Here is a 25,681-nt window from a genome sequence, read left to right as displayed (position 1 = left end):
AAACATCCACAGTGACTTATTACATGTTACAGCACTCAGGAGGCCACACCCCCATTAACAGCAACAGAGAATCACCCACTCACATGTCCAAGTTCTGCTTAGCCTGCTCTACATGCTGCTTAGTCTCTGGGGGGAAATTGAAATACAGCTTCCTCGGGGGAGGGACTCTGGTGATGGGTGTTCGAGGAGGCAGCAAGCTGGGACCCCTGGAACTAGAGGAGGAACAAAATTAGTCCCAAATTAAACCTGAGATAAACTAAAAACACGAAGATATAAAAAAAAAAAAAAAAACACATTACATCGTAATATACACAAAGAAACTGTGACCTTCCTTGGGCAGAATGAATGTTTTCTTGAAAAGGTGTACTCTGGGCTTATATAAAAAAAATACTATTTAATGTAGTTATGCATTTAATAAAAAATAATAAAATCTATATTTGAATGCATTTCTTGTGATTACCTGAATTGGACCTGCTGCGATCCTCTTGTAATTCCTTGCACAGCGGCACACAGACTGGGAGAGAGAGGGGCAGCACTAGGAACCAATCAGATATGCCACATGCACATGTAATGACAAGGAACATGTTGATTGGAGGAGAGAGCAGTAGGAGCTGAGGGTGGAACTGCTGCTGGTCCCTCACTGTCCAGTTACAGGCTGGGGTGGGGCAGTGACCTAGCAATATCAATATAACTGTAGCAGAGAAAAGACAGGTCTCCAGCCTGTGATGTGTAAATCTCTGGACTGGATGGATAGAAATGCAAGCACTTCCATACGCAATCTATTTAGGGAAACATACTACTCACGTACCAGTAGTCCAAAACATGTCGCAGCATCCTCAGGACTGCAGAGGCGTCAGCTGTTGCTTGATCATATATGAGACCGCATATTCCGTCTTCTCCCACCACGAACTGCAGGAGTCATACTCAGTGTCACTGTGCGTGGTTCTTAGGAAGGTAAAGGGTGCTGCAAGGAGTTAGTTGTTGGGAGCGATTATGTGAGATATTAGTAAGGGAGAGGGAAGCGAGGTGTATGGCCTTGGTTTTAAGCTGGTGCAGACCACTCCGACAATGGCAGTAAAGATGGCCATACAGACTATATAAATTTGTAAACAATCTAGGTATGGGTAATTGCAAACAAGCAAATCATCATCAATAAAATATCAAAATGATGGAGCACATATGGTAATAATTGAAAATATGATCCAATTGGGATTTTGGTACTCTCAAATTTTTCTCTCTCCACCTGCAGGAGAAGGAAAGAAAGAAAGAAAGAAAGAAAGAAAGAAAGAAAGAAAGAAAGAAAGAAAGAAAGAAAGAAAGAAAGAAAGAAAGAAAGAAAGAAAGAAAGAAAGAAAGAAAGAAAGAAAGAAAAAGAAAGAAAGAAAGAAAGAAAGAAAGAAAAAGAAAGAAAGAAAGAAAAAGAAAGAAAAAGAAAGGAAAAGAAAGAAAAAAGAAAGAAAAAAGAAAGAAAAAAGAAAGAAAAAAGAAAGAAAAAAGAAAGAAAAAGAAAGAAAGAAAAAGAAAGAAAGAAAAAGAAAGAAAGGGGTGGAGAGAGAGAGAAAGAGTGAGAGAAAAAAAAAAGGGAGAAGAGCGCGAGTGAGAGAGAGAGAGAGAGAGAGAGGGGGGGGAGCGAGAGAGAGAGAGGGGGGGGGAGCGAGAGAGAGAGAGAGGGGGGGAGCGAGAGAGAGAGAGAGGGGGGAGCGAGAGAGAGAGAGAGAGAGAGAGGGGGGAGCGAGAGAGAGAGAGAGAGAGGGGGGAGCGAGAGAGAGAGAGAGAGAGGGGGGAGCGAGAGAGAGAGAGAGAGAGGGGGGAGCGAGAGAGAGAGAGAGAGAGGGGGGAGCGAGAGAGAGAGAGAGAGGGGGGCGAGAGAGAGAGAGAGAGGGGAGGGCGAGAGAGAGAGAGAGAGGGGAGGGCGAGAGAGAGAGAGAGAGAGAGAGAAAGAAAGCGAGAGGGGGGAGCGAGAGAGAGCGAGAGGGGGAGCAAGAGAGAGCGAGAGGGGGAGCAAGAGAGAGCGAGAGGGGGAGCAAGAGAGAGCGAGAGGGGGGAAAGAGGGGGGAGAAGCGAGAGAGAGAGAGAGAGAGAGAGAGAGGGGGGGGGGGAGAGCGAGAGAGAGAGGGGGGAGAGAGAGAGAGAGGGGGAGAGAGAGAAAGCGAGAGAGAAAGCGAGAGAGAAAGCGAGAGAGAAAGCGAGAGAGAAAGCGAGAGAGAAAGCGAGAGAGAAAGCGAGAGAGAGAGAGAGAAAGAAAGAAAGAAAGAAAGAAAGAAAGAAAGAAAGAAAGAAAGAAAGAAAGAAAGCCAGCAGTATTCAGAAACAGCAAAGGAGACAGAAAACAAGACAGAATGAGTGTCGTGTCCTTTAAATAACTGCTTGCCCCCCACCCACCCACAGTAGTTATACTGGAGGCAAGCGGCACAGCCCCACCAGGATCATGTACTTTGTCGGGGACTTCTGGGTTTGCAGCCCCACAAGCGCGCCCACTGCTGACCGAGCTGAGGTTGGACGCAGCACGATTTTGTCAGCAGGTTCTGTCCAATAATTCGTAGCTGGGACGTGCTGATTGGCACATAACCCTGTGTTTACAAACACACAGGGCTCTGTACAATGATCAGCGATCTGGCCGTTTCTATTCAAATAGAAAAGTAAAAGTAGCACACATTACACATTGTAAGGCACATATTTAACTGCTTAATTGCCCCTAGATGCTAACCCCTTCCTAACCAGTGTCATTAGTGTCACTAGCGGTGTCTGTGTCAGTGACTATCACTGTTACACTAAAGATCACTGCCATTACAGTATAGTTGCATAAATTTCAGTATATCTATCTATCTATATACACAGGTCCTTCTCAAAAAATTAGCATATTGTGATAAAGTTCATTATTTTCTGTAATGTACTGATAAACATTAGACTTTCATATATTTTAGATTCATTACACACAACTGAAGTAGTGCAAGCCTTTTATTGTTTTAATATTGATGATTTTGGCATACAGCTCATGAAAACCCAAAATTCCTATCTCAAAAAATTAGCATATCATGAAAAGGTTCTCTAAACGAGCTATTAACCTAATCATCTGAATCAACTAATTAACTCTAAACACCTGCAAAAGATTCCTGAGGCTTTTAAAAACTCCCAGCCTGGTTCATTACTCAAAACCACAATCATGGGTAAGACTGCCGACCTGACTGCTGTCCAGAAGGCCATCATTGACACCCTCAAGCAAGAGGGTAAGACACAGAAAGAAATTTCTGAACGAATAGGCTGTTCCCAGAGTGCTGTATCAAGGCACCTCAGTGGGAAGTCTGTGGGAAGGAAAAAGTGTGGCAGAAAACGCTGCACAATGAGAAGAGGTGACCGGACCCTGAGGAAGATTGTGGAGAAGGACCGATTCCAGACCTTGGGGGACCTGCGGAAGCAGTGGACTGAGTCTGGAGTAGAAACATCTAGAGCCACCGTGTACAGGCGTGTGCAGGAAATGGGCTACAGGTGCCGCATTCCCCAGGTCAAGCCACTTTTGAACCAGAAACAGCGGCAGAAGCGCCTGACCTTGGCTACAGAGAAGCAGCACTGGACTGTTGCTCAGTGGTCCAAAGTAGGCCTGCACGATATTGGAAAAAAAATATATTGCGATATTTTTTTTCCAACGATATATATTGCGATATTGAGGGACCCGTCCTTTATATGGAGAAATATAAAGGAGGTTGGCTGCAGCCCACTTCAGAATATAAGCCTGGAAGGGGTTATATAATAGAAAGGAAGAGGAAGTGATTGGTGCTGCCAGTATATATGTATGTATATGTAGAGGAAAATAAATTATTAATATATAAATATATAAATCACCTCTGAATTATTAATAATTTATTTTCCTCTAAATATACATACATACATACATCTACTTTTCCCTTTTTGTATACACACCATGTCAATATAGATTATTTATTGTATTTCACATATATACTGGCAGTGGTGGTAGGAGGCTGGAGCGGTGGACTAGGAGCCGGGAAAGGAGCACAGCCGCATACACTGACTCACTCGTGCACTGCAGCCCGCCCCACACGTTCAGTGAGTCTCACTCTCCGCCCTAGTTTTCTCAATGGCACATTCAGGGAACCAATCACGCCGTGAGTAGCGGCACTGCGAACCAATCAGGTGTGCAGGCATTCCCGACCAAGTATTAAGTGCACAACTGAACATAATTATTTGAAGGTTGACTTTTTTGTATTAAAAACACTTTTCTTTTATTGGTCGGATGAAATATGCTAATTTTTTGAGATAGGAATTTTGGTTTTTCATGAGCTGTATGCCAAAATCATCAATATTAAAACAATAAAAGGCTTGCACTACTTCAGTTGTGTGTAATGAATCTAAAATATATGAAAGTCTAATTTTTAACAGTACATTACAGAAAATAATGAACTTTATCACAATATACAAATTTTTTGAGATACATACACACACACACACACACACACACACGCATACACATACCATAGTTTGTAGACGCTATAACTTTCGCACAAACCAGTAAATATACACTTATTGGGATTTTTTTTTTGCCAAAAGACATGTAGCAGAATACATTTTGTCTTCAATTTATGAAGAAATTTGATTTTTTTATTGAATATATTTTAGAACAGAAAGTAGAAAAATTGGATTTTTATATTACCGTAAAATTAACTGATGTTCATTCCCAAAAGCACCTCCGGTAATTCCCAACCATTGGGTTATACTGCCCCCTACAGGAGTAGGACACTAGGCAGCAAAAAATAAAACTGGCTACACCTACATCTAGTCCCAAGGGGTATACCCCCGCTCTCCGCTATAGGTACCCTGCTATAGGTGTTTTGTTACAAGCAGTTTCAGAAGAATTACAACTCCACAGAGGGGTGGGTGCTGTGTCCGTCAATGAACATTAGAGAAATGGATTTTACGGTAAGTCAAAAATCACATTTTCTTTTCCATTGAGTGACAGACACAGCTTCTGATATTTTAAACCATTGGGACGTCCCAAAGCAATGCTAAACATGAGGGGTGGGAACAGCAAAAACATTCCCAAGGCTAAATATTAGCCAACCAGGCAACAGGAGCTCAACCAAAACAGCTGGAGCCCACCTGAATAAAATAATACACCCTCAAAGAGGACCAGGTGCTCATTAAAAGCAGCCTGCAAAACCTTGCGGCCAAAAAAAGCACCTGCAGATGCCAACACATCCACTTTATAAAACTTTGTGAAATTGTGCACTGACGACTTGCAAACTTGTGTCACTGACTCCTGATGACGGAAGGCCCAGGAGGCACTCAGCGCCCTAGTAGAGTGCGCCTTAACAGGGAAAAGGAGGAACCTGACCCTTGATGGAATAGGCCTGAATCACTGTCTATTCCATCTGGAAATGGTCGCAGAGGAAGCAGACAACCCTTTATGAGGTCCATCTGCGAGCACAAATAGTGAGTCTGACTTCCTGAAAGACTCCGTAGCTGCCAGGTACACCCTAATTGCCCAGAACACATACAAGGCATGCAAGACAATTTTCTTCATATGTTTAGGCCTGGGATACAGGGAAGGAAACACAATGTCTTCATTCAAATGAAAAGAGACAACCTTTGGAAGGAACGATGGAAAGAGGCGAAGAACCACCTTATCTCTGAATCCCCAGGTAAGGTGGACGACAGGATAATGCCACCAGTTTCGACACCCTGTGCCCAGAGGTGATAGCCACCAAAAAGGCCACCTTTTGGGACAGCGCAAGCTCCCGAAGATCCTTAAAAGGGAGGCTTCTGGAGGACCGAAAGCACCAAATTGAGGTCTCAAGGCTGCAACTGAGACCGCACTGGAGGAACCAAATGTCGGACACCCTGAAGGTATGCACCAGGGAGTGTGTGGCCATAGGTCATTGGAAGAAGACCGCCAAAGCTGACACCTGGCCCTTGATGGTACTCAAGGCCAATTTCTGTTCAACCCCCCCCCCGTTGAAGGAAGGTCAAGATCCGAGCCACTGAGAAGGAGCGAGGATGAACCCCAAGAGACTCACACCACGCAATGTACTTCATCAACGTAGGATGGTAGATCTTCCTTTCTGTTGAGTCGAGACGCCAACAGATTCACCTCGGGGATGCACCACCAAAGACACAACTGATGAAACACATCCGGATGAAGGGACCACTCCCCTTGGTACAACGCCTGCCGGCTGAGGTAATCGGCCTTCCACCCAGGAGAATGTGTATGGTGGAGAGGGTTGGAACGAACCGTTCTGCCCACCTTAGAATGTCGGCTACCTCCAGAGCCACCAGGACACTTTGTGCCCCCTTGGGGAGTGACATAAGCCACGTCCATGGCATTGTCCGTTTGAATGCGCACAGGACATCCCCGAAGACGATGCGTCCAGTGGTCCAGGCACAGTCTGATCACTTGGAGTGCCAAAAAATTGATCGGCAGTCTAGACTCTTCCAGTGTCCAGATCCCCTGAGCAAAATGCTTGCCGAGGACGCCTCCCCAGCCAGACAGACTGGCATCGGTGGTGACCACTGACAAGGGGAGGAAGGATTTGCCAAGCCAAAGTGCCAGAGAACAAATCAGGGACTCCTTCGTTCCCCGACTCGGATTGTACAGAGACCGCAGAGTTTTGTCCCGTTTGGCCAGAAACTCCCTTTACATGGACCTCGTATGGAACTGTGCAAACGGAACCGCCTCGAAGTTAGACACCATCAGGCCCAGCACCTGCATGCAAGTCCGGAGGGATGACCATGACCATCTGCTGGACTGCAGAAGACGAATTGCAACCTGCAATTTCTGGAGATTGTCGAGAGGAAGGAGCACTCTGGCTAAGGCCAAGTCCAGAGTCAGGCCCAGATAGTCCAGCGCAGGCTTCTGCAAATTCAGAATCCAGCCAAACTCCTGCAGAGTTTGTTTTGTGATCTCCAGGTTTTCCACCAGAGCAGTAGGAGACTCTGCTCGCAGAAGGAGATCATCCAAGTAGCCCGGCACTGCGATTCCCTGTTGGCGTAACAAAGCTAGCACCGGGGCTAATACTTTTGTGAAGACCCAAGGAGCGGAGGCAAGAACAAAGGGTAATACCACAAACTGATAATGCTCCTCTTCCATGGCAAAGCCCTCCAATGCACGGATGCCACCAGCGTGCGAATGGATTCCATACGAAAACTTCTGTACCCGCACAAAGCAGTTTAGTGCCTTGAGGTCCAGGATTGGACACACTTTGCCTTCCTTCCTGGAAACTGTAAACAGGTTTGAGTAAAAACCTTGAAACTTTTCCCAAAGTTGTAGTCAGGACAATCACCCCTTGAAGCAACAAGTCTTGTACCGCCCCAAACAGACCCTGTAAGCGGTCCGGGGACAAGCACAAGTTGAAAAGAAAGAACCTTGCCGGGGGACAAAAGCGAAACTCGATCTTGTAGCCGGACCGAATGACATCGTGGACCCACTTGTCTTGTACCAGGGAAGTCCATGGGTCCCAAAACCAGCAAGGACGTCCCTCCACCCCAGACCCCAGATACGGGTGAGGGCGCATGCTGAAGGAGCATTTGCCGTGGGTCTGGAGAAGCCCGCTCTCTATCTGCCAGGCCAGGTTCATTTAGAACCTCCAGAGGAGACCCTGAAAGGCTTCGAGCTCTTGTCAGTCGACCCTGAGGGACGAAAAAAAAACGTATGAGCCGAGCAGGAAGGCCCACGTCTACGACAAGGTTCCTTGCCCTTAGTAGCCTGCGGAAGAAATGCACTCTTCCCCCCCTGTGAGACCTTTTATGAGGTCATCCAGGGTAGCTCCAAAGAGGTGATCTCCTTGAAAGGGAAGATCAGTCAAGGTCTTTTTAGAAGTCTGGTCCGCAGACCAGCATTTGAGCCAAAAGTCACGCCAAAGGACCACTGCCGAAACAGAAAGCTGAGCCACTAGGGGAGCCGCATCCAAAGAGTCATCACAGATAATGGCTATTAAAGCACTTAGGGAGCCCAAGGGGATGCTTTGGTCATCCCCACTCTTTAGTGACAATTCTGTCAAAATAGGCGGGAAAGGAAACACCTTTGCGGCTCTGGATGGCTTGTGAGTGCCAAAGAGTACCTGCGCCTCTGTCGCAGCTTAAGCCGCGTCCTCCATCTTCAGGGTCTTACACACAGATACTATCAGTGCATCTACCAGCACCTTTTCGTGCATGGTCACAGATGTGGAGGAATCATCCTCACTATCAGAGGATTCCAGGCGCATGGTCAGAGACTCAGCAGAGTGACCCACGTCCGTGGCAGTCGAATCAGATTCAGGATCTGGTGAGGCAGGGGAAGGCGGGGGGGGGCGCTTTTTGCTAGCCCGTCGCCTGCAAGCCGCCTCCACCCGGGACACAAGGGACTCCAGGACCGCTGTCAGTGCACAGATGAATGGTTAGGCCCCGCAGCCTCAGAGAGGGGATCAGGTGGGGAAACGTGCACCAAGGACTCCATGAGTCACCAGGGGGACCCCACAAAAGTGTAAAACACTGCTAAGGGACAACCCCCCACTGCGCTGGCAGCACTACCTGGTTGCCAAGCACACGGTACAGAGCGATCCTCAGCAGAGAGGAAGAGGACCCCACCAGACTCACCATCTGCCGACAAAGGCACCTGCAAGCACCAGGAAATTCTGCACCACTACACGTACGGCGATCAGGAAGCTAAATGATCCAGGAGTCAGCACCAGGGGATAAGGAGGGGTCCCCACCACCGAAATTGCTGTCCACATGGCTTCACTGTCTTGGCCGCAGCTTTTTGCAATGGTAAACTACAATAAAATGGCTCCTGGACTACACAAACATGGCCGCCGTGCATAGAAACACACAGACTACAACAAAATGGCAGCACTACGAGGCTTCCAGGGACCCAGGCTACTGAGGCTACCCCCCCCCACACAGCCGATCATCCATTCGCTGGCGGCGCACCCCCCCAGCCCCAATCACCAGTATAGTGCCCTGCCCCCACCCCAGGTGGTGGACCAGACCACCCAAACAGCCCCAGCATAATAAGTGTGGGGGGGGGTAGGATGGGGGATAGATGAATGGGGGGTGCCAACGGGAAGGAGAGAAACACGTCCACCCCAAAACCCTCCAAGGGGAGAGGGACAGCTACTCACTATACCAGGAATCGGGTGGGCACTGCTCTAGACAGAACCCCTTTCTATCCAAATGAGGGGGCTGTCGACCAGGAGGAACGATGCGATTCGGGCCGAGACCCGGTTGTATGCGATCTCGCGAGGTGTTTAACTCGCAGGCCAGCCACTGTCTAGTGGGGCTATGTCGCGGCTGACCTAGCGCAGAACTGAGATCTGCGCGTGCTCGCTGGCCATACTGGGGTGACCACTAGATCTAGATTATCCAGCCCGTCGCCCAGTCTGGCATTTGACTGTAGATCTCACAGGAAAAATCCAGGAGAAAAATGTTCTAGCTAAAATGTATATTTGTAAAAAAATAAATAAATAAATAAATAAAAAACACCAAGACTTTAGTATCACTTTAAGGCAAAAAACCTTCTCTGCTGCAGCATCCTCCCAGGACCCCTCACTCTCTCTCTCACCTCACAGACACAGAGGCAGCAGCAGGAGCCAAAATCAAATCCAGGAGCTGCCAATCAAATCCAGTGCGGAGGGAGCAGGGCCAAGCTGTGCTGTGCCTATTTACACACATATCCCAGCTTGGGTGCGGATCAGGGCCTCTCTGTGCGACACCACTGGGTATTAAAAAGAGCAACGATAAATGGCAGAGTACAGTAAACCACTGAAATGACTTTCACTGAAGCTACTTGCTTGGTGCTAATGCATTTTTCTGGGGTTTTTGTCTTAATATTTGCTTAAGCATTGTCTGAGACATGCTGCATTAGTGCCATAGCACAGACAGACACAGAGAGTAGTCTATCACTACAGAGGTAAGAACACATAGGACACAATGAGGGTGCAGTGCTGAACACACCTGCAGGGTCTTATCAAACCAGCGATTGCCACTGTTGGCGTGGCTCCCTCCTCCATGGAGCATCTGAGCGGCCGTACGACTGCTGTACAGATCTTCAGAATACTTCAGTGCGGTGGCGTCCAGACACACCGTAAACAGACTGCGCTGGATGCTCCTTACAGACTCCCTGTTCAGGCGGTCTGGAGATAAAGACACAAACAATGGATGCATTTAAAGGGTAACTCCACCTTCATGGGGGGAAAAAAATATAGTAAAAAAATAAATAATCTAGAATATACAATAGCTACACAAGTCATATTGTATCTGAATGTAATCAAAATTTAACTTTCCTTTTCAGCCTTCAGCTCTGTAATTTTCTGCAAAACCCAATGCAATGTGGCAACCTGGAGGCATTCTGTGCACATTTTGTGTATAGAACATCCCCAGAAATTTAATTTCCTTCTTGTGTGATTAGTTTATTGATTTTCCCAGAAGTCTGCACTAAGATACAAGTCAGATTTTAGGCATCCCCTGCAACAAAATTATTATTTTTGCTGAGATATTCCCAAAGGGTTAATTACTTCCGAAGGGATTACAATATTTTATCAATGCCATGCAGTATTCTTACTATAATGCAGAATCAAAAATAAAAGTAAGGCGCTATTCCCTTCAAAGTGTATACAGTGACCCGTGGCACAAAATACATTTAATATTACAATACACCAGAAAATTATATAGCTACTAAATGGTGGTAACATCGCAGATCTGGCAGACAGATTGTTGTGTGGGGCTGGGGATGACCCAGCGGTCATGGTGCATGTGGGCACTAATGACAAAGTTAAAGGTAGGTGGAGGATCCTTAAGAACGATTTCAGGGACTTCGGTAATAGATTGAGGAAAAGGACCTCCAAGGTGGTTTTCTCTGAAATACTGCCTGTACCTCGAGCCACACAGGAGAGGCAGAAGGAGCTTAGGGAAGTTAACAAGTGGCTGAGGAATTGGTGTAGGAAGGAGGGGTTTGGGTTCCTGGAGAACTGGGCTGACTTCTCAGTCGGCTACCGGCTCTTTAGTAAGGATGGGCTGCACCTTAATGGGGACGGTACAGCTCTTTTGGGGAGAAAGATGGCCACCGAGTTGGAGGGGCTTTTAAACTAGGAGACGGGGGGGAGGGCTCAGAAATAGAATCAGTCAGGAGGGAGCAGAGGACTGAAGGCAGTTGTAGGGTCAATAGCGACAGTAGGTCAACAACATCAATTGGCGGGTCTGTGCGGGAGAACAGCAGACCAAACAGAAATAAACAAAACCGCCAATCACGTTTAACTTCCGTAAAACTAAGAGGGGTATATGCTAATGCCAGGAGCCTAGCTAATAAGATGGATGAGTTGGACATGTTAGTACATGAGGAGGACATAGACCTTGTGGGAATAACGGAGACTTGGTTCGACCCCTCACATGACTGGCTGGCCAATATCCAAGGGTATTCGGTGTACCGGAAGGACAGGGTTGGTAAAAGAGGGGGAGGGGTATGTCTCTATGTCAAGAACAATATAAAGGTGCTAGAAAGGAGTGACATTACGGATGGGATGAGCATGGATTTAGAATCTGTGTGGGTTGAACTCGATAGGGAAGAAGATAAGGGAAAAGTAGTTGTGGGGGTTTGCTATAGGCCACCTAACCAAGGGGAGGAGGTAGAGCTGGAATTTTTAGCACTAATAGGTAAAGCGGCAAAACTAGGATCAGTCATCATATTGGGGGACTTCAATTATCCCGACATTGACTGGGAAGAGGGGACTGCACACTCGCATAAGGCCCGGCTATTCACGGAAACCTTACAGGATAACTACATGTCGCAGTTGGTGGATTCCCCTACTAGAGAGAATGCTATCCTGGATCTATTGATCACTAATGACCCAGACATAATCTCGGAGGTAGGAGTCCAGGACAACCTGGGCTCTAGCGATCACAGGATGATCACATTTAGTATAAATAACAATATAAAAAGGCAAGTGGGGAACATAAGAACCCTAAACTTCAGAAGGGCAGACTTTCCAAAATTGTACTCATTGATGGAAAGGGTAAACTGGGACCAAACCCTGGGATCACTGACCACAGAGGAAAAATGGGAATGCTTTAGAACAATATTAAGCAAAGGCATCTTGCAGTGCATTCCTATGGGGAATAAATTTAGAAGAGACAAAGCCAAACCTGGCTGGCTAAACCGTAGCGTTAAAAAACTTATTAGGGGAAAAAAATTGGCCTTCAAGAAATATAAATCAGAGGGCACCGTATCGGCCTTCCAGCAATACAAGGAGGAAAATAAGAAGTGTAAACACGAAATCAAGATGGCTAAAATCAACCTTGAGAGACAAATAGCGGAGGATAGTAAAAAAAACCCAAAGAAATTCTTTAAATATATCAACAGCAAAAAAACTAGGGCAGAGCATATTGCACACATAATTAGCGATGATGGGAGGATGGTTACAGAGGACACTGAAAAAGCAACCGTGCTGAATTCTTTTTTCTCGTCAGTCTTTACGCAGGAAAAGGAAGGGTACACTGACCATGACTGTATGGTTAGTAGTAATACACAGGACTTGCCACTATGGCTAACAGAGGGGGAAATCAGGGAAAGACTGGATAAACTTAACACAAACAAATCACCAGGCCCGGATGGCGTACATCCGAGAGTTCTCAAGGAACTCAGTATGGTTATATCTAGACCACTGTTCCTGATCTTTGCTGACAGTATTAGGACAGGAGATGTACCAGGGGATTGGAGGAAGGCTAACGTGATTCCGATATTCAAAAAGGGCCAGAGACATATCCCGGGAAATTATAGGCCTGTCAGTCTGACATCAATAATATGTAAACTTTTGGAGGGGATGATAAGGGACTATATCGTAGAGTATGCTAAAGACAACAACATCATCAGTAGTAACCAGCACGGGTTTACAAATGGGCGATCTTGTCAAACCAATCTCTTAGCATTCTACGAGGAAGTGAGCTGTGAGCTAGATAGGGGGAGACCAGTGGATGTGGTGTACTTGGATTTCGCTAAGGCGTTTGATACAGTTCCCCACAAGCGCTTAATTTATAAAATAAGGTCTGCATGTATCGACAGCAGGGTTTGCTCTTGGATACGGAATTGGCTAAAAGGCCGTGTCCAAAGGGTAGTAATAAACAGCGCATACTCAGACTGGTCTGAGGTAGTAAGCGGGGTGCCCCAGGGCTCAGTCTTGGGACCAACCTTGTTCAATTTATTCATAAACAACATTGAGGTCGGGATCAGTAGTTCGATATCAGTTTTTGCAGATGACACAAAATTGGCCAGGGCAATAACTGCACAGCATGAAGCAGATATCCTACAGAATGACCTGGACAAAATTACGGAGTGGGCAACGACATGGCAAATGAGGTTTAATGTGGAGAAGTGTAAGGTTTTGCACTTGGGGACCAAAAACATAAAAACATAATACACGTTAGGAGGGGAACCCTTGGGGGAATCAAAAATGGAGAAGGATCTGGGAGTCTTAGTTGATGATAGATTAGGCAACAGCATGCAATGCCAAGCGGCAGCTTCCAAAGCCAACAGAATATTAGCATGCATAAAGAAAGGGATGTATTCCAGAGATAAGACTATAATCCTTCCACTTTATAAAACTCTGGTCCGACCGCATCTGGAGTATTCTGTCCAGTTCTGGTCGCCAGTCCTCAGGAGGGATGTGTTGGAGCTGGAGAAAGTCCAGAGAAGGGCAACTAAACTGATTAGGGGGTTGGAGGACCTTACCTATGAAGAGCGGCTGCAATCGCTCGATTTATTTTCCCTGGAGAAAAGACGTCTGAGAGGGGACATGATAGCAATTTATAAATATCTTAATGGGGATCTCAGCTTAGAAGAAAAGCTGTTCATTCGAAGGAATTGCATGAGGACTCGAGGACATACAATGCGATTAGAGGAGAAGCGTTTTAACCTCAGGCAACGTGGGGGGTTCTTTACTGTTAGGGCTACAAGATTGTGGAATTGTCTACCACAAGAGGTGGTTTCTGCGGGTAGTATGGTGACTTTCAAAAGACTCTTAGACTTACATCTCAAGGATCAGGAGATTGAGGGCTATGTTAGATGATTACAGTCACACACACCTACACAGGTTGAACTGGATGGACTATTGTCTTTATTCAACCTCACCTACTATGTAACTATGTAACTATGTAATTAGTGAAAAAGTAAAAAGTGAAAAAAATAAATGTGAGCCCTCCAAAAATCAAATAAAGTTTTCTGGGCACAATTTAGGCGCCCGTGTCCGTATTATCTCAAATTATTAATTAATAAATCCCCAAATCGCTGCGTGATGTTCACATACAATCGTGCATATTCCACCATTCACTGGGCAATCCCCTTCGCCGACATACACATACTCTCACCTTCTGTTTGTGACCTGAAAATATTACGCATTCCCCTTTAACCAGGGTTTGTATAGCCACGACTGTTCTCCAGCACAGGCTATCCGCCATTTTGACACTCCCTGACTATTTGCTTTTATTATGACCCCCATGGAGGGGATGTTGTATCAATATCAGATTGATACTGAAGTCTTATGTTCTTTGAGGCTATGGTAAAGGGGGTGCTTGGACCCCCCCTAAATACGTTGGCTACTTTTTTGGATTGTACCCATGACATTTATTGGAATAAAGTTGCATGTGGACCACTTTAACCACTTTACCACCGGAGGATTTTGCTGTCTGACGTCTGGGCCACTTTTTGCGATTCTGCACTGTGCGACTTTAACTGACAATTGCGCGGTCATGCAATGCCGTACCCAAACGAAATTTACGTCCTTTTTTTCCCACAAACAGAGCTTTCTTTTGGTGGTATTTGATCACCTGTGCAATTTTTACTTTTTGCGCTATAAACAAAAAAAAGCGACAATTTTGAAAAAAAGAACAATATTTTTCAATTTTTTTATATGAAATTCCCCCCCCAAAAATGTAAAAATCAAATTTTTTTATCATTTTAGGCCAATTTGTTTTCTGCTACATATTTTTGGTAAAAAAAAAAAAAAATCGTAATAAGCGTATTTTGATTGGTTTGCGCAAAAGTTATTGCGTTTACTAACTAAGGGAAAGATTTCTGTCGTTTTTGGTGTTTTTTTTTTTTTTAACGAGTAATGGCGGCGATCTGCGATTTTTTTTTGCGGGACTGCGACATTGTGGCGGACAGATCGGACCCTTGACTGACATTTTTGACACTTTTGGGGTTACCAGTGACATTTCTACAGTAATCAGTGCTATATATATGCACTGTTACTGTAAAAATGACACTGGCAGGGAAGGGGTTAATTTTATTGGAGAGGGAGGGGTTAATGTATGCCTGGTGCTTACTGACGTGTGTGGGGGGAGGTGACTGAGTGACACAGGGACAGATCGCAGGTTCAGCTAGGCTGAACCCTGCAATCCGACCCTGCCTGTCACTTAGGAGATCAGCCCGCTTTGTTTACACAAGCGGGCGGATCTCCAGACTCGATTCCCCGACGATCGGGGAAGAGCAGCGGTGATCGCCGCTGCTCCTCCCCTGGCCCGACTCCCGCTGTGACTGAATACAGCGAGAGCGAGCCTCCGGCGGCGCCGCCGAGAAGGGGGAGTGTCTGGCGACGAAGGTCTACGTCGCCAGACAATAACGAACCACATTGCCGCAGTAGAGCTGTAGTGAGCAGCGGTAAAGTGGTTAATGATATTAAAGGTGTTTTTTTTTTAAATCAACAAATATGTTATACCCCCCTGCTCTGTGTAATGGTTTTGTACCCGCTCTTGGCCCCTTCCTCCTTCCGAGTGCCCCCAGAACACACAGCTTGCAATGGGGGTACCCAAGCAGACTAGTTCCCGAGCCGTGACTCTGCATGTCCATTCACACATACAGCTGTGGGTTGGCCCCACCCCTCTTCTCATTGGCTCACAGGCTGGGATTGACAGCAGAGGGAGCCAATGGATCCCACTACTGTCTCAGCCAATGAGGAAGGAGAATCTCCAGAGAGCTAAAGCTCTTGTGCACATCGATGGATCAAGATAGGGCTCAGGCAAGTATTGGGAGGGCTGGGGGGAGCTGCTGCACACAGAAGGTTTTTTACCTTCATGCATAGAAAACCTTGAGCCATTACAACCACTTTAACAACATTGTGGCTTTTATATTTTTAATTCTCGGTGGGTGTGCGGCCTTGAACACACACTGTCTACGTTTGGGTCCATGTACCCGCACCCGCCCGGATGTCAGATTGGGAGCAGTGGCTGTGTCCATGCAGGCGCTGCATCACAATTGACATGAATGGGACAGCCTGCAGGGGAATGCACAGAACACCTGTGCATCCCCGTGTGGGGAAAGACAGCCCTTTCATGAGTGTATGCTGTAACAGTGCTCCCCAACCTTTTTATCGCCGCGGACCGGTCAACGTTAGATAATTTTTCTGTGGCCCGCCGGGGGGGGGGGGGATGTCAATGCAGAGTGCCCAGCGTGCCCCCAATCAATGCAGAGTGCCCACAGCATTGCCCCCAATAAATGCAGAGTGCCACAGCATTGTCGCCAATAAATGCAGAGTGCCACAGCATTGTCCCCAATAAATGCAGAGTGCCACGGCAATGCCCCCAATAAATGCAGAGTGCCACAGCATTGTCCCCAATAAATGCAGAGTGCCACAGCAATGCCCCCAATAAATGCAGAGTGCCACAGCAATGCCCCCAATAAATGCAGAGTGCCACAGCAATGCCCCCAATAAATGCAGAGTGTCACAGCATTGCCCCCAATAAATGCAGAGTGCCACAGCATTGCCCCCAATAAATGCAGAGTGCCACAGCAATGCCCCCAATAAATGCAGAGTGCCACAGCAATGCCCCCAATAAATGCAGAGTGCCACAGCAATGCCCCCAATAAATGCAGAGTGCCACAGCATTGCCCCCTTTCAATGTAGAGATGCCAGCGTGCCACCTTTCAATGCAGAGTGCCAGCGTGCCCCCCGCGAGACCCGTCCGTGCACTTACCTCACTTCTCTTCAGTTCAGTCCCTGGCTTCCCGCATCTCCTCAGTCCTCCCGCGGAGCCTCCTCCTCGGCCAATGGCTTGGGGTTTGCCTTTCGGACAATCAGGAAGCGGGAGGACCCTCACCCTGATTGGCCAGGAGGAGGATCAGTGTGACAATAGCGAATTTTCATTCGCTATTGTCACACAATGGGCGGGCTCGGGGGGGGGCACAATGCTCTGCACCTCGGGCCGCCACAGTGAAATCATTTAAAGTTCCTCGGGCGGCCCAGTACCATTTGATCCACGGACCGGTACCGGTCCGCGGCCCGGGGGTTGGGGAACACTGCTGTAATACACCTTTGTGAACAAGGCCTTATTGAAAGGGCTGTTGTCATCTGCTGTTCCCTCCATACGCTTCAGCTGTATTTACTCAGAACACACTTACCACGGATTAGTGTATTGTACGCCCGGCCCCAGCTGTTCCTGTGGTCCGTGGTGAGTACACCCACTGGCTCCTTGTCCGTTTTTTTGGAGTGTGCTCGCAGGAAGAGCATCTGCTGATGAATCTGGTCTTCTGTCATTTGAGAACCGTCGCTGTTGTAGACATCAAGCTCAAAAAACTGGCATAGAGCCGGATGCGAGAAAGACAACAGAAAAGAATATGTTAAAAAGTATAATACATACTTTCTAGGGTCTATTTATAAAACATTAGATGGACAAACGTCACAAGCATTGTTAAGCCTGCAGAAATGTCCCTTGTATTTTCCATCATACAATTATTTCCTAGGATTGTCGGCTTCATTTAGCGGCCAAATGCTGTATTTTTATAAAATACATCAATCAGAAAAAATATTGCATTTTGGCCACTAGATGGATCGTAAGATCTAAGGAAATAATTCTGTTACAGAAAATACAGGAAACATTTGTGCGGGTTGGACAAATGCTTGTGACATTCGGTCAAGGAATGTTTTAGAAATAGATCCCTTTGTATGTATGCAAACATTTTAACGCAGTCGAGTTTTTCTATCACGCATTTGTGCTTTGTATGCAAAGCTCTTTTAGCTGTAAGGCCTCGTGCACACGGGGCGTTTGAAAAAATGAGCTGCAAAGCCAGTTCTGACGCCAGGAAAAAGCAGCTGTAATAATGCATTTTTAGTAGCGTTTTGCATTGGCTTTTAGCCACGTTTAGCAGCGTTAAGCAGTCTTTCTCTGCCCTCTTCTATTTTCCACTCTCAAATCCAACTACTACAGTTTAAAAATGCTTGACGTGGCTTAACGCTGTATACAGCGTTTAGGCATTTTTACAGGGGGAACGGGACATTGTGACACCAGAATTATTTTTCCATATTCATTTTTGGGATAGACACCACATTTGGTAACTTTAGAGTGGAACTAATCATTTTCTAGGCATTTTTACAGCCTAACGATGCTGCTCCAGAACGCACTGGCCCTGGGTTTTTTTTACTGCTTGAAAGGCAGGGCCGGATTAACATAGGGGCTATTGGAGCTGCAGCTCCAGGCCCCTCCCTGAATATAGGCCTATGCCAGTGGCTTATCGATATCTACGTGTGCTGTCTTGAAGAAGAAGTCCCCTCTGCACTGCACATGTGAAGGAGAGAAGTCTCAGCTGCTGCAGCTGAGTCCTGTTCCTGCCGATGCCTGGCTCCTATCACAGGATCTGTTACACTCACACAGATCCTCAGTGTAAAGGAGATGCAGGCAGCCGTCAGGGGGAGGGGTGCTGATGTCATCCTAACCATCAGAAGCCCGGGAGAAAGGAAATATTTCATGCTGCTCAAATGAGGTTAGTAAACTTATTAGGGAGAGAGGATTGTGCAAAAACTCTCCTGGGGGCTGTGATGATTGTTGGAGAGACTGCTGCTTCCCCCCATGTAATGTGTTCCCTTTTGCCCACAATGTAATGTGTTATGCCATACAGTGCCCACCATGTTATATGCTGTGCCATGCAGTGCTTGCAGTGTAATATGCAGTGCCCACCATGTAATGTACTGTGCCATGCAGTGCTTGCAGTGTAATATGCAGTGCCCACCATGTAATGTAAAGTGCCATGCAGTGCCCACCATGTAATGTACTGTGCCATGCAGTGTCCACTATGTTATGAGCAGTGCCCACTATGCCATATGATGTACCATGCAGTGTCCACCATGTAATGTGCTGTGCCATGCAGTGTCCACTATGTTATGAGCAGTGCCCACTATGCCATATGATGTACCATGCAGTGTCCACCATGTAATGTGCTGTGCCATGCAGGGCCTACCATTTAATGTGCAGTGCCTATCATGCCATGTGCTGTGCCATGCAGTGCCCACCATGTCACATGCAGTGCCCACCATGTCACATGCAGTGCCCACCATGTCATGTGCAGTGCCCACCATGTCATGTGCTGTGCCATGCAGTGTCCACCATGTCATATGCTGTGCCCAGCATGCAATGTGTTTTGCCCGCTGTGTAATGTGCTATGCAGCAGTGCCCACCATGTCGTGTGCTGTGCAGTGCCCACCATGTCACATGCAGTGCCCACCATGTAATGTGCTGTGCCCAGCATGTAATACGTTGTGCCCACTGTGTAATGTGCTATGCAGCAGTGCCCACCATGTCACATGCAGCGCCCACCATATAATGTGCTGTGCCCAAAATGTAATGTGTTGTGCCCACCATGTAATGTGCTGTGCCCAAAATGTAATGTGTTGTGCCCACCATGTAATGTGCTGTGCCCAAAATGTAATGTGCTGTGCATTGCCCACCATGTCACGTGCAGTTCCCACCATGTCATGTGCAGTTCCCACCATGTCATGTGCTGTGCCATGCAGTGGCCACCATGTCACGTGCAGTGTCCACCATGTCATATGCTGTGCCCAGCATGCAATGTGTTTTGCCCACTGTGTAATGTGCTATGCAGCAGTGCCCACCATGTCGTGTGCTGTGCAGTGCCCACCATGTCACATGCAGTGCCCACCATGTAATGTGCTGTGCCCAGCATGTAATGCGTTGTGCCCACTGTGTAATGTGCTATGCAGCAGTGCCCACCATGTCACATGCAGTGCCCACCATATAATGTGCTGTGCCCACCATGTAATGTGCTGTGCCCACCATGTAATGCGTTGTGCCCACTGTGTAATGTGCTATGCAGCAGTGCCCACCATGTCACATGCAGTGCCCACCATATAATGTGCTGTGCCCACCATGTAATGTGCTGTGCCCAAAATGTAATGTGCTGTGCCCAAAATGTAATGTGCTGTGCATTGCCCACCATGTCATGTGTATTGCCCACCATGTAATGTGCTATGCCATGAAGGCCTCCCATGTCAATTGCTGTTCAGTGCCCACCATGTCATGTGCTGTGTTGTGCCTATCTTGTCATGTGCTGCACCATGCAATGCCTACCATGTAATGTGCTGTACCCACCATGTAATGTGCTGTGTATTGCCCACCATGTCGTGTGCCATGCAGTACCCACTATAAAATGTGCTGTGCCGTGCTCACCATGTCATGTACTTTGCCCACCATGTAATGTGCTGTGTTGTGCAGTGCCCACCATGTCATGTGCAGTGCTCACCATGAAATGTTCTGCACCCACAATGTGGTGCCGTGGAGTGCCCCAGGTAATGTGATGTCCAGTGCCCACCATGCCATGTGCAGTACCCACCATATATTGTGCTGTGCCCACCATATGATGTGCAGTGCCCAACATGTAATGTGCTGTGCCAGCCATGTCATGTGCTGTGCCCACCATATAAGGTGATTTGCCCACCATGTGCTGTGTTGTGCCCACCATGTAATGTGCTGTGCAGTGCCCACTATGTCATGTGTTGTGCCCACCATGTAATGTAATGTACTGTATCCATGTATCCACCATTTAGTGTGCTGTGCCCACCATGTAATGTACTTTGCTATTACCCCCATGTATTGTACTATACTGTGCCCCCCCACAGACTCACCTCCCCTCTACCCTTTCTCTCTCTCTCTCTCTCTCGCCCCCTTAACCCCCTCTCTCCTACCACTCTCTCTCTCTTTCCCCCCACTCTCTCGCACCCCCTCTTTCCTACCACTCACTGTCTCTCTCACCCTCTCTTTATCCCCATTTTTCTCACCCCCTCTTTCTCTCTCTCACTTTCACCCCCCTCTCTCTCTCATCCCCTTGCTTTCAGCCCCCTCTCTCTCTCTTTCGACCCCCTTCTCTCTCTCTCAGCCCATCTCTCACTCTCTTTAATTTATTTTAACAAAAAAATGTTTGCGTTTTCATTTTATTTTACTTTTCATTTTATTTTTTTTCATAAAAAGGCCCACCAAAATCCTCAGCACCAGGCCCATGATGCTCTTAATCCGGCCCTGTTGAAAGGCCTATGCCTCTTACAGCTCCTAAAAGCCTATGTGTGCATGAGGCCATAAAATAACATAGAGAGGCGTTTTTAACCACTTGCCGACTGCCACACGACTATTTATGTCGGCAGTCAGCCCCTCGCAGGCAGAGTGACGTAGATCTACGTCGCTAGCCTGTGAGGGTCTAGGGAGCAAGCGCGCACCCGCGTGGTCACGGACCCCCCGCGCGTGTGACCAGCGGACCCGATGTCCGCCGGTTACTCGGCGATCATGGCTGCAGAGGGAGAAAGGCAGGCGGCTGATGTAAACAAGCCGCCTGTCAGTCTCACCTGTGTAGAAACAGTGATCACACGGTTCTACTATGTGGGACCGTTGATCACTGTTTCTACAGCTCAAGCCACAGCCAATTACAGTTAGAATCACGCCCCTAGGGACACACACAGCCTCTTCCTCTCAAATAAAGTTAACCCCTTCACTACCAGTGTCATTTTGCAGTAACAGTGCATATGTATATTACTGTAGAAATGTCACTGGTAACCCCAAAAGTGTCAAAAATGTCAGTCAGGGGTCCGATCTGTGCGCCCCAATGTCGCAGTACCGCAAATAAAAAAAGAAAAATCGCAGATCGCCGCCATTACGCGTTAAAAAAAAAAAAAAAAAAAAATCTTTCCTTTGTTAGTAAACGCAATAACTTTTGCGCAAACCAATCTTAATACGCTTTTTGCAATTTTTTTTACCAAACATATGTAGCATAAAACAAATTGGCCGAAAATGTTAAAAAAAAATTTGATTTTTACATTTTTTTTGGGGAATTTCATATAAAAAAAAAAGTGAAAAATATTGTTATTTTTGCAAAATTTACGCTCTTTTTTTGTTTATAGCGCATGATCAAAAAAAAAAAAAAAAAAAAAAAAAAAAAATCGCACAGGTGATCAAATACCACCAAAAGAAAGCTCTGTTTGTGGGGAAAAAAGTCAAATTAGTTTAGGTACAGCGTCGCACGACCGCGCAATTGTCCGTTAAAGTCACGCAGTGCCGAATCGCAAAATAGGCCCTGGTCAGGAAGGGGGTAAAATCTTCCGGGGCTTAAGTGGTTAAGATGCAAAAAAAAAAAAAATGTCTAACGCTCCTAAAAGCAGCTGTAAAAACACCCTGGGTGCATGAGGCCTAAAAGTCAAAGATAAGCTATACCCATTATTCCATGGCCTACTCTCTATTGGCTGCTTTTAAGGGGAACAGGCAGGGCTGCATTTACCATAAGGCAGTTGTGGGTCAGCGGCAGTGCTACGGGAACGCCACGAAGATTTAAAATGTACAAACTGTGATCACATTCTTTATTTTGTTTCCTTTTTCTGTCTACCCCTACAGATTTATATTCTATATTCATCAAAAGCACTATACAGGGTAAAGAAGCTGTTAAGAGGAGTCACAAGGCTCGTTATAGTTCAGGAAAGATAAAGCCAAATAGAACCATAGCTGGCATATAAAGCAGACAACACTCTGTCTGTATTCGAGCATTCTAGCATTTGTTTTTATGAAAGAAATCACATGACGCAAGGGGCGGAGTGTGTGCAACCATGCAGGGGTTGCTAGGGCAGTGCTGGCGAACCTTGGCACCCCAGATGTTTTGGAACTACATTTCCCATGATGCTAATGCACTCTACAGTGTAGTTTAGCATCATGGGTAATGTAGTCTGAAAACATCTGGGGTGCCAAGGTTCGCCATCACTGGCCTAGGGAATCATGATCTCTACATACAGCCTTAAATACAGGGGACATGGCATAACTTTGACTTTGTTTCTGGGAGCTTTAATGTTATTTTAGATCATATACAGTTGTACACAGTAGGGATCAACCGATTATTGGCAAAGCCGATTAATCGAGGGCCGATATGCACTTTTTCCCGATATATCGGAATCGCCAAGGTGGCCGATATTTCGGGAAAGTGCATGTACCGGAGTGATGACTGCAGCTAGAGGCCTCACCCCGGTGCCGGCGTCCATAACAGACAGTTGGCTGTCTTGTGATGACAACGGACGCGGCTGAGAAGCCGCTCAGCTGTCATTACAAGGAGCAGGAGGGGACGTCCCCCCCCCCCTCCCGCCGCCTTCCGCAGCTCGCCCGGGTCTCCTGCCCCACCTGGGAGACCCGGGCAACCAGCCTGCACAGCCGCCGAAGACCCGATCAAAGCCGCATTCGGCTCTGATCGGGTCTCCGTGTAAAAACCCGGAAGTGATGTCATGACATTACTTCCGGGTACTCGGCGCCAGATTCCAAAAAATGACAGCATTCAAAACAGCCAAACTTGGCGTTTTGAATGCTTTTAAGTGCAGAGGAGGGGTTTGGGGTATTTTAGACCCCTATATCCCTCGACAAGTGCACCTGTCAAGTAAAAAAAATACATTTTTTTTAAATGTACGAAAATATCGGCCAAAATATCAGTAATCGGCAACGAAAAGCCGATATCGGTTGATCACTAGTACATAGTTATGCATTTATATTTCTATTCTGCCATCTTAAATTTAAAGAAGCCAGACATTGAGTTTGCTATGATCAAGAGAGTCACCTGATAGTTCTTGCAGACGGTCACACGATGAGGTGGGGCTTTGTTCTGTGGCTGCAGAAGGACCCGATCTCTTTTGTAGCCAGGCTCTCTACAGGAGCCAAAGAATTTGAGATACTGGTCTGGACACAGGGGTTGACCTCGCCACAGTTCCTCAAGACCACCAGGGCTGGTTCAAGAGAAATAGAAGATTTAGAAGCCTTACCTATTGCAAATTTGCATTATTCCATATCTATTAAAGCGGAATTCCAGGTAAACAGTTAAATACATGGAGGAAACATATAAATGAGTTGTCAAAGGGTTTGTATTCCTGTCTATCCTGAGATCTACAAAGCTCTGCCAAACAGCACAGCCCTGTCTAGACGGGGGGGGGGAGCTGTTGTTTTTTTTTTTCTTTTTTCTGCTGCAGGTAGGCCTCTTACACACGATACTCCTGTTTGAGCATCTCTTTTTTCAGCCGTAAATTTGTCTTATTGAAACGCGATATGCGTTCGCGCAAATTCGCATCTTTTCGTGTTTTTGTAAAATATGCAAATTAGCATTTTTCAGATCAACGATATGTTTGTGCGCGTTCATTTGTGCGCAATTGCGCATATTTGCGCGCATTAGGCTTGAATTACTGTCAAAACATGCAGATTTTTCTATTTTGTTCTTACTGAAGAATGCACAGCGCTCATTTACGCTCCTGTGTGCATAGGCACATTACAATAATTGTGCTGTATTTTAGCGCAGAAAAAAAAAAAAAGCTGTACTGAGTGGTTGTAAAGGCAGAAGGTTTTTTTTCATAATGCATTTTTGTGTATTAGGATACAGTAAAAACCTGTGTGCAGCAGCCCCCCACAGCCCTTCTAATACTTACCTGAGGTCCATCTAGATCCAGGGATGTTGCACGAGACACTCGGCTGTCCGGGGCTCCCATCCTCATTGGCTGAGACAGCAGCGTGACACCATTGAGGTCAGTTAGCCAATGAGGAGAGAAAGGGAACAGGGCCGGGCCATGGCTCTGTGTCTGAATGGACACACAGAACAGCGGCTCAGCTCAGGTGCCCCCATAGCAAGCTGCTTGCTGTAGGGGCACTCTACAGGAGGGAGGGGCCAGGAGCTCTGACCAAAGAGGGACCCGAGAAGAGGAGGATCGGGGCTGCTCTGTGCAAAACCAACTGTACAGAGGAGGTAAGTATAACATGTTTGCTATTTTTATTGAAAAAAATATATGAGACTTTAGTATCACCTTAATTAATACTTATAGGGCTTGTCCCTTCCTCAGCCTGTGATTGGGCAGTGAAACGAGAAGCAGCAAACTGATGAGCTCATCTTTCTGTCACTCTGCTCTCAATTTGCATATGTTCTTTTGAACATATATAAATCAAAACTACGTGCTGCAAACCCTGTTGCTGTGAAAGGGATAGAGATACTGTATACTGTATATACTTTAGAGTCAAAAGTATTGGGACGCCTGCCCTTACACGCACATGATTTTTTTGACATCCAAGTCTTAGTCCATAGGGTTCAATATTGAGTTGGCTCACCTTTTGCAGCTATAACAGCTTCAACTCTTCTGGGAAGGCTTTCCACAAGAATTAGGAGTGTGTCTATGGGAATGTTTGACCATTCTTCCAGAAGTCCATTTGTGAGGTCAGGCACTGATGTTAGAGAGAAGGCATTTGGGGAGAGTGAGTTTGGGGTGGAGAAACTTCACTGGCCTACACAGAGTCCTGACCTCAACCAATCGAACACCTTTGGGATGAATTAGAGCAGAGACTGCGAGCCAGGCCTTCTCATCCAACATCAGCACCTGACCTCACAAATGTGCTTCTGGAAGAATCATCAAACATTCCTATAGACACACTCCTA

The 25,681-nt window shown here is 46.6% G+C and overlaps 1 protein-coding gene across 1 annotated transcript in view; it reads right to left on the bottom strand.

The window, feature by feature from the left end:
• The window catches only part of LOC309559518 (carnitine O-acetyltransferase-like), a 102,343-nt gene that overhangs the window by 44,569 nt on the left and 32,093 nt on the right, over window positions 1–25,681 (bottom strand). The window contains exons 5-9 of the mRNA XM_082262798.1: window positions 23,831–23,996; window positions 17,369–17,543; window positions 9,940–10,118; window positions 809–909; window positions 84–212 (exon numbers count right to left, since the gene is read on the bottom strand). Coding sequence (XP_082118924.1) covers window positions 84–212; window positions 809–909; window positions 9,940–10,118; window positions 17,369–17,543; window positions 23,831–23,996 — 750 coding nt within the window. The remainder of the gene's footprint in view (window positions 1–83; window positions 213–808; window positions 910–9,939; window positions 10,119–17,368; window positions 17,544–23,830; window positions 23,997–25,681) is intronic.

This window comes from Pelophylax lessonae, assembly GCF_965119305.1.
Source record: "Pelophylax lessonae genome assembly, chromosome: 7".
Lineage (NCBI taxonomy): Eukaryota > Metazoa > Chordata > Amphibia > Anura > Ranidae > Pelophylax > Pelophylax lessonae.
The sequence above is the reverse complement of the archived record's forward strand: the minus strand, read 5'-3'. Positions and strand labels throughout refer to the sequence as shown.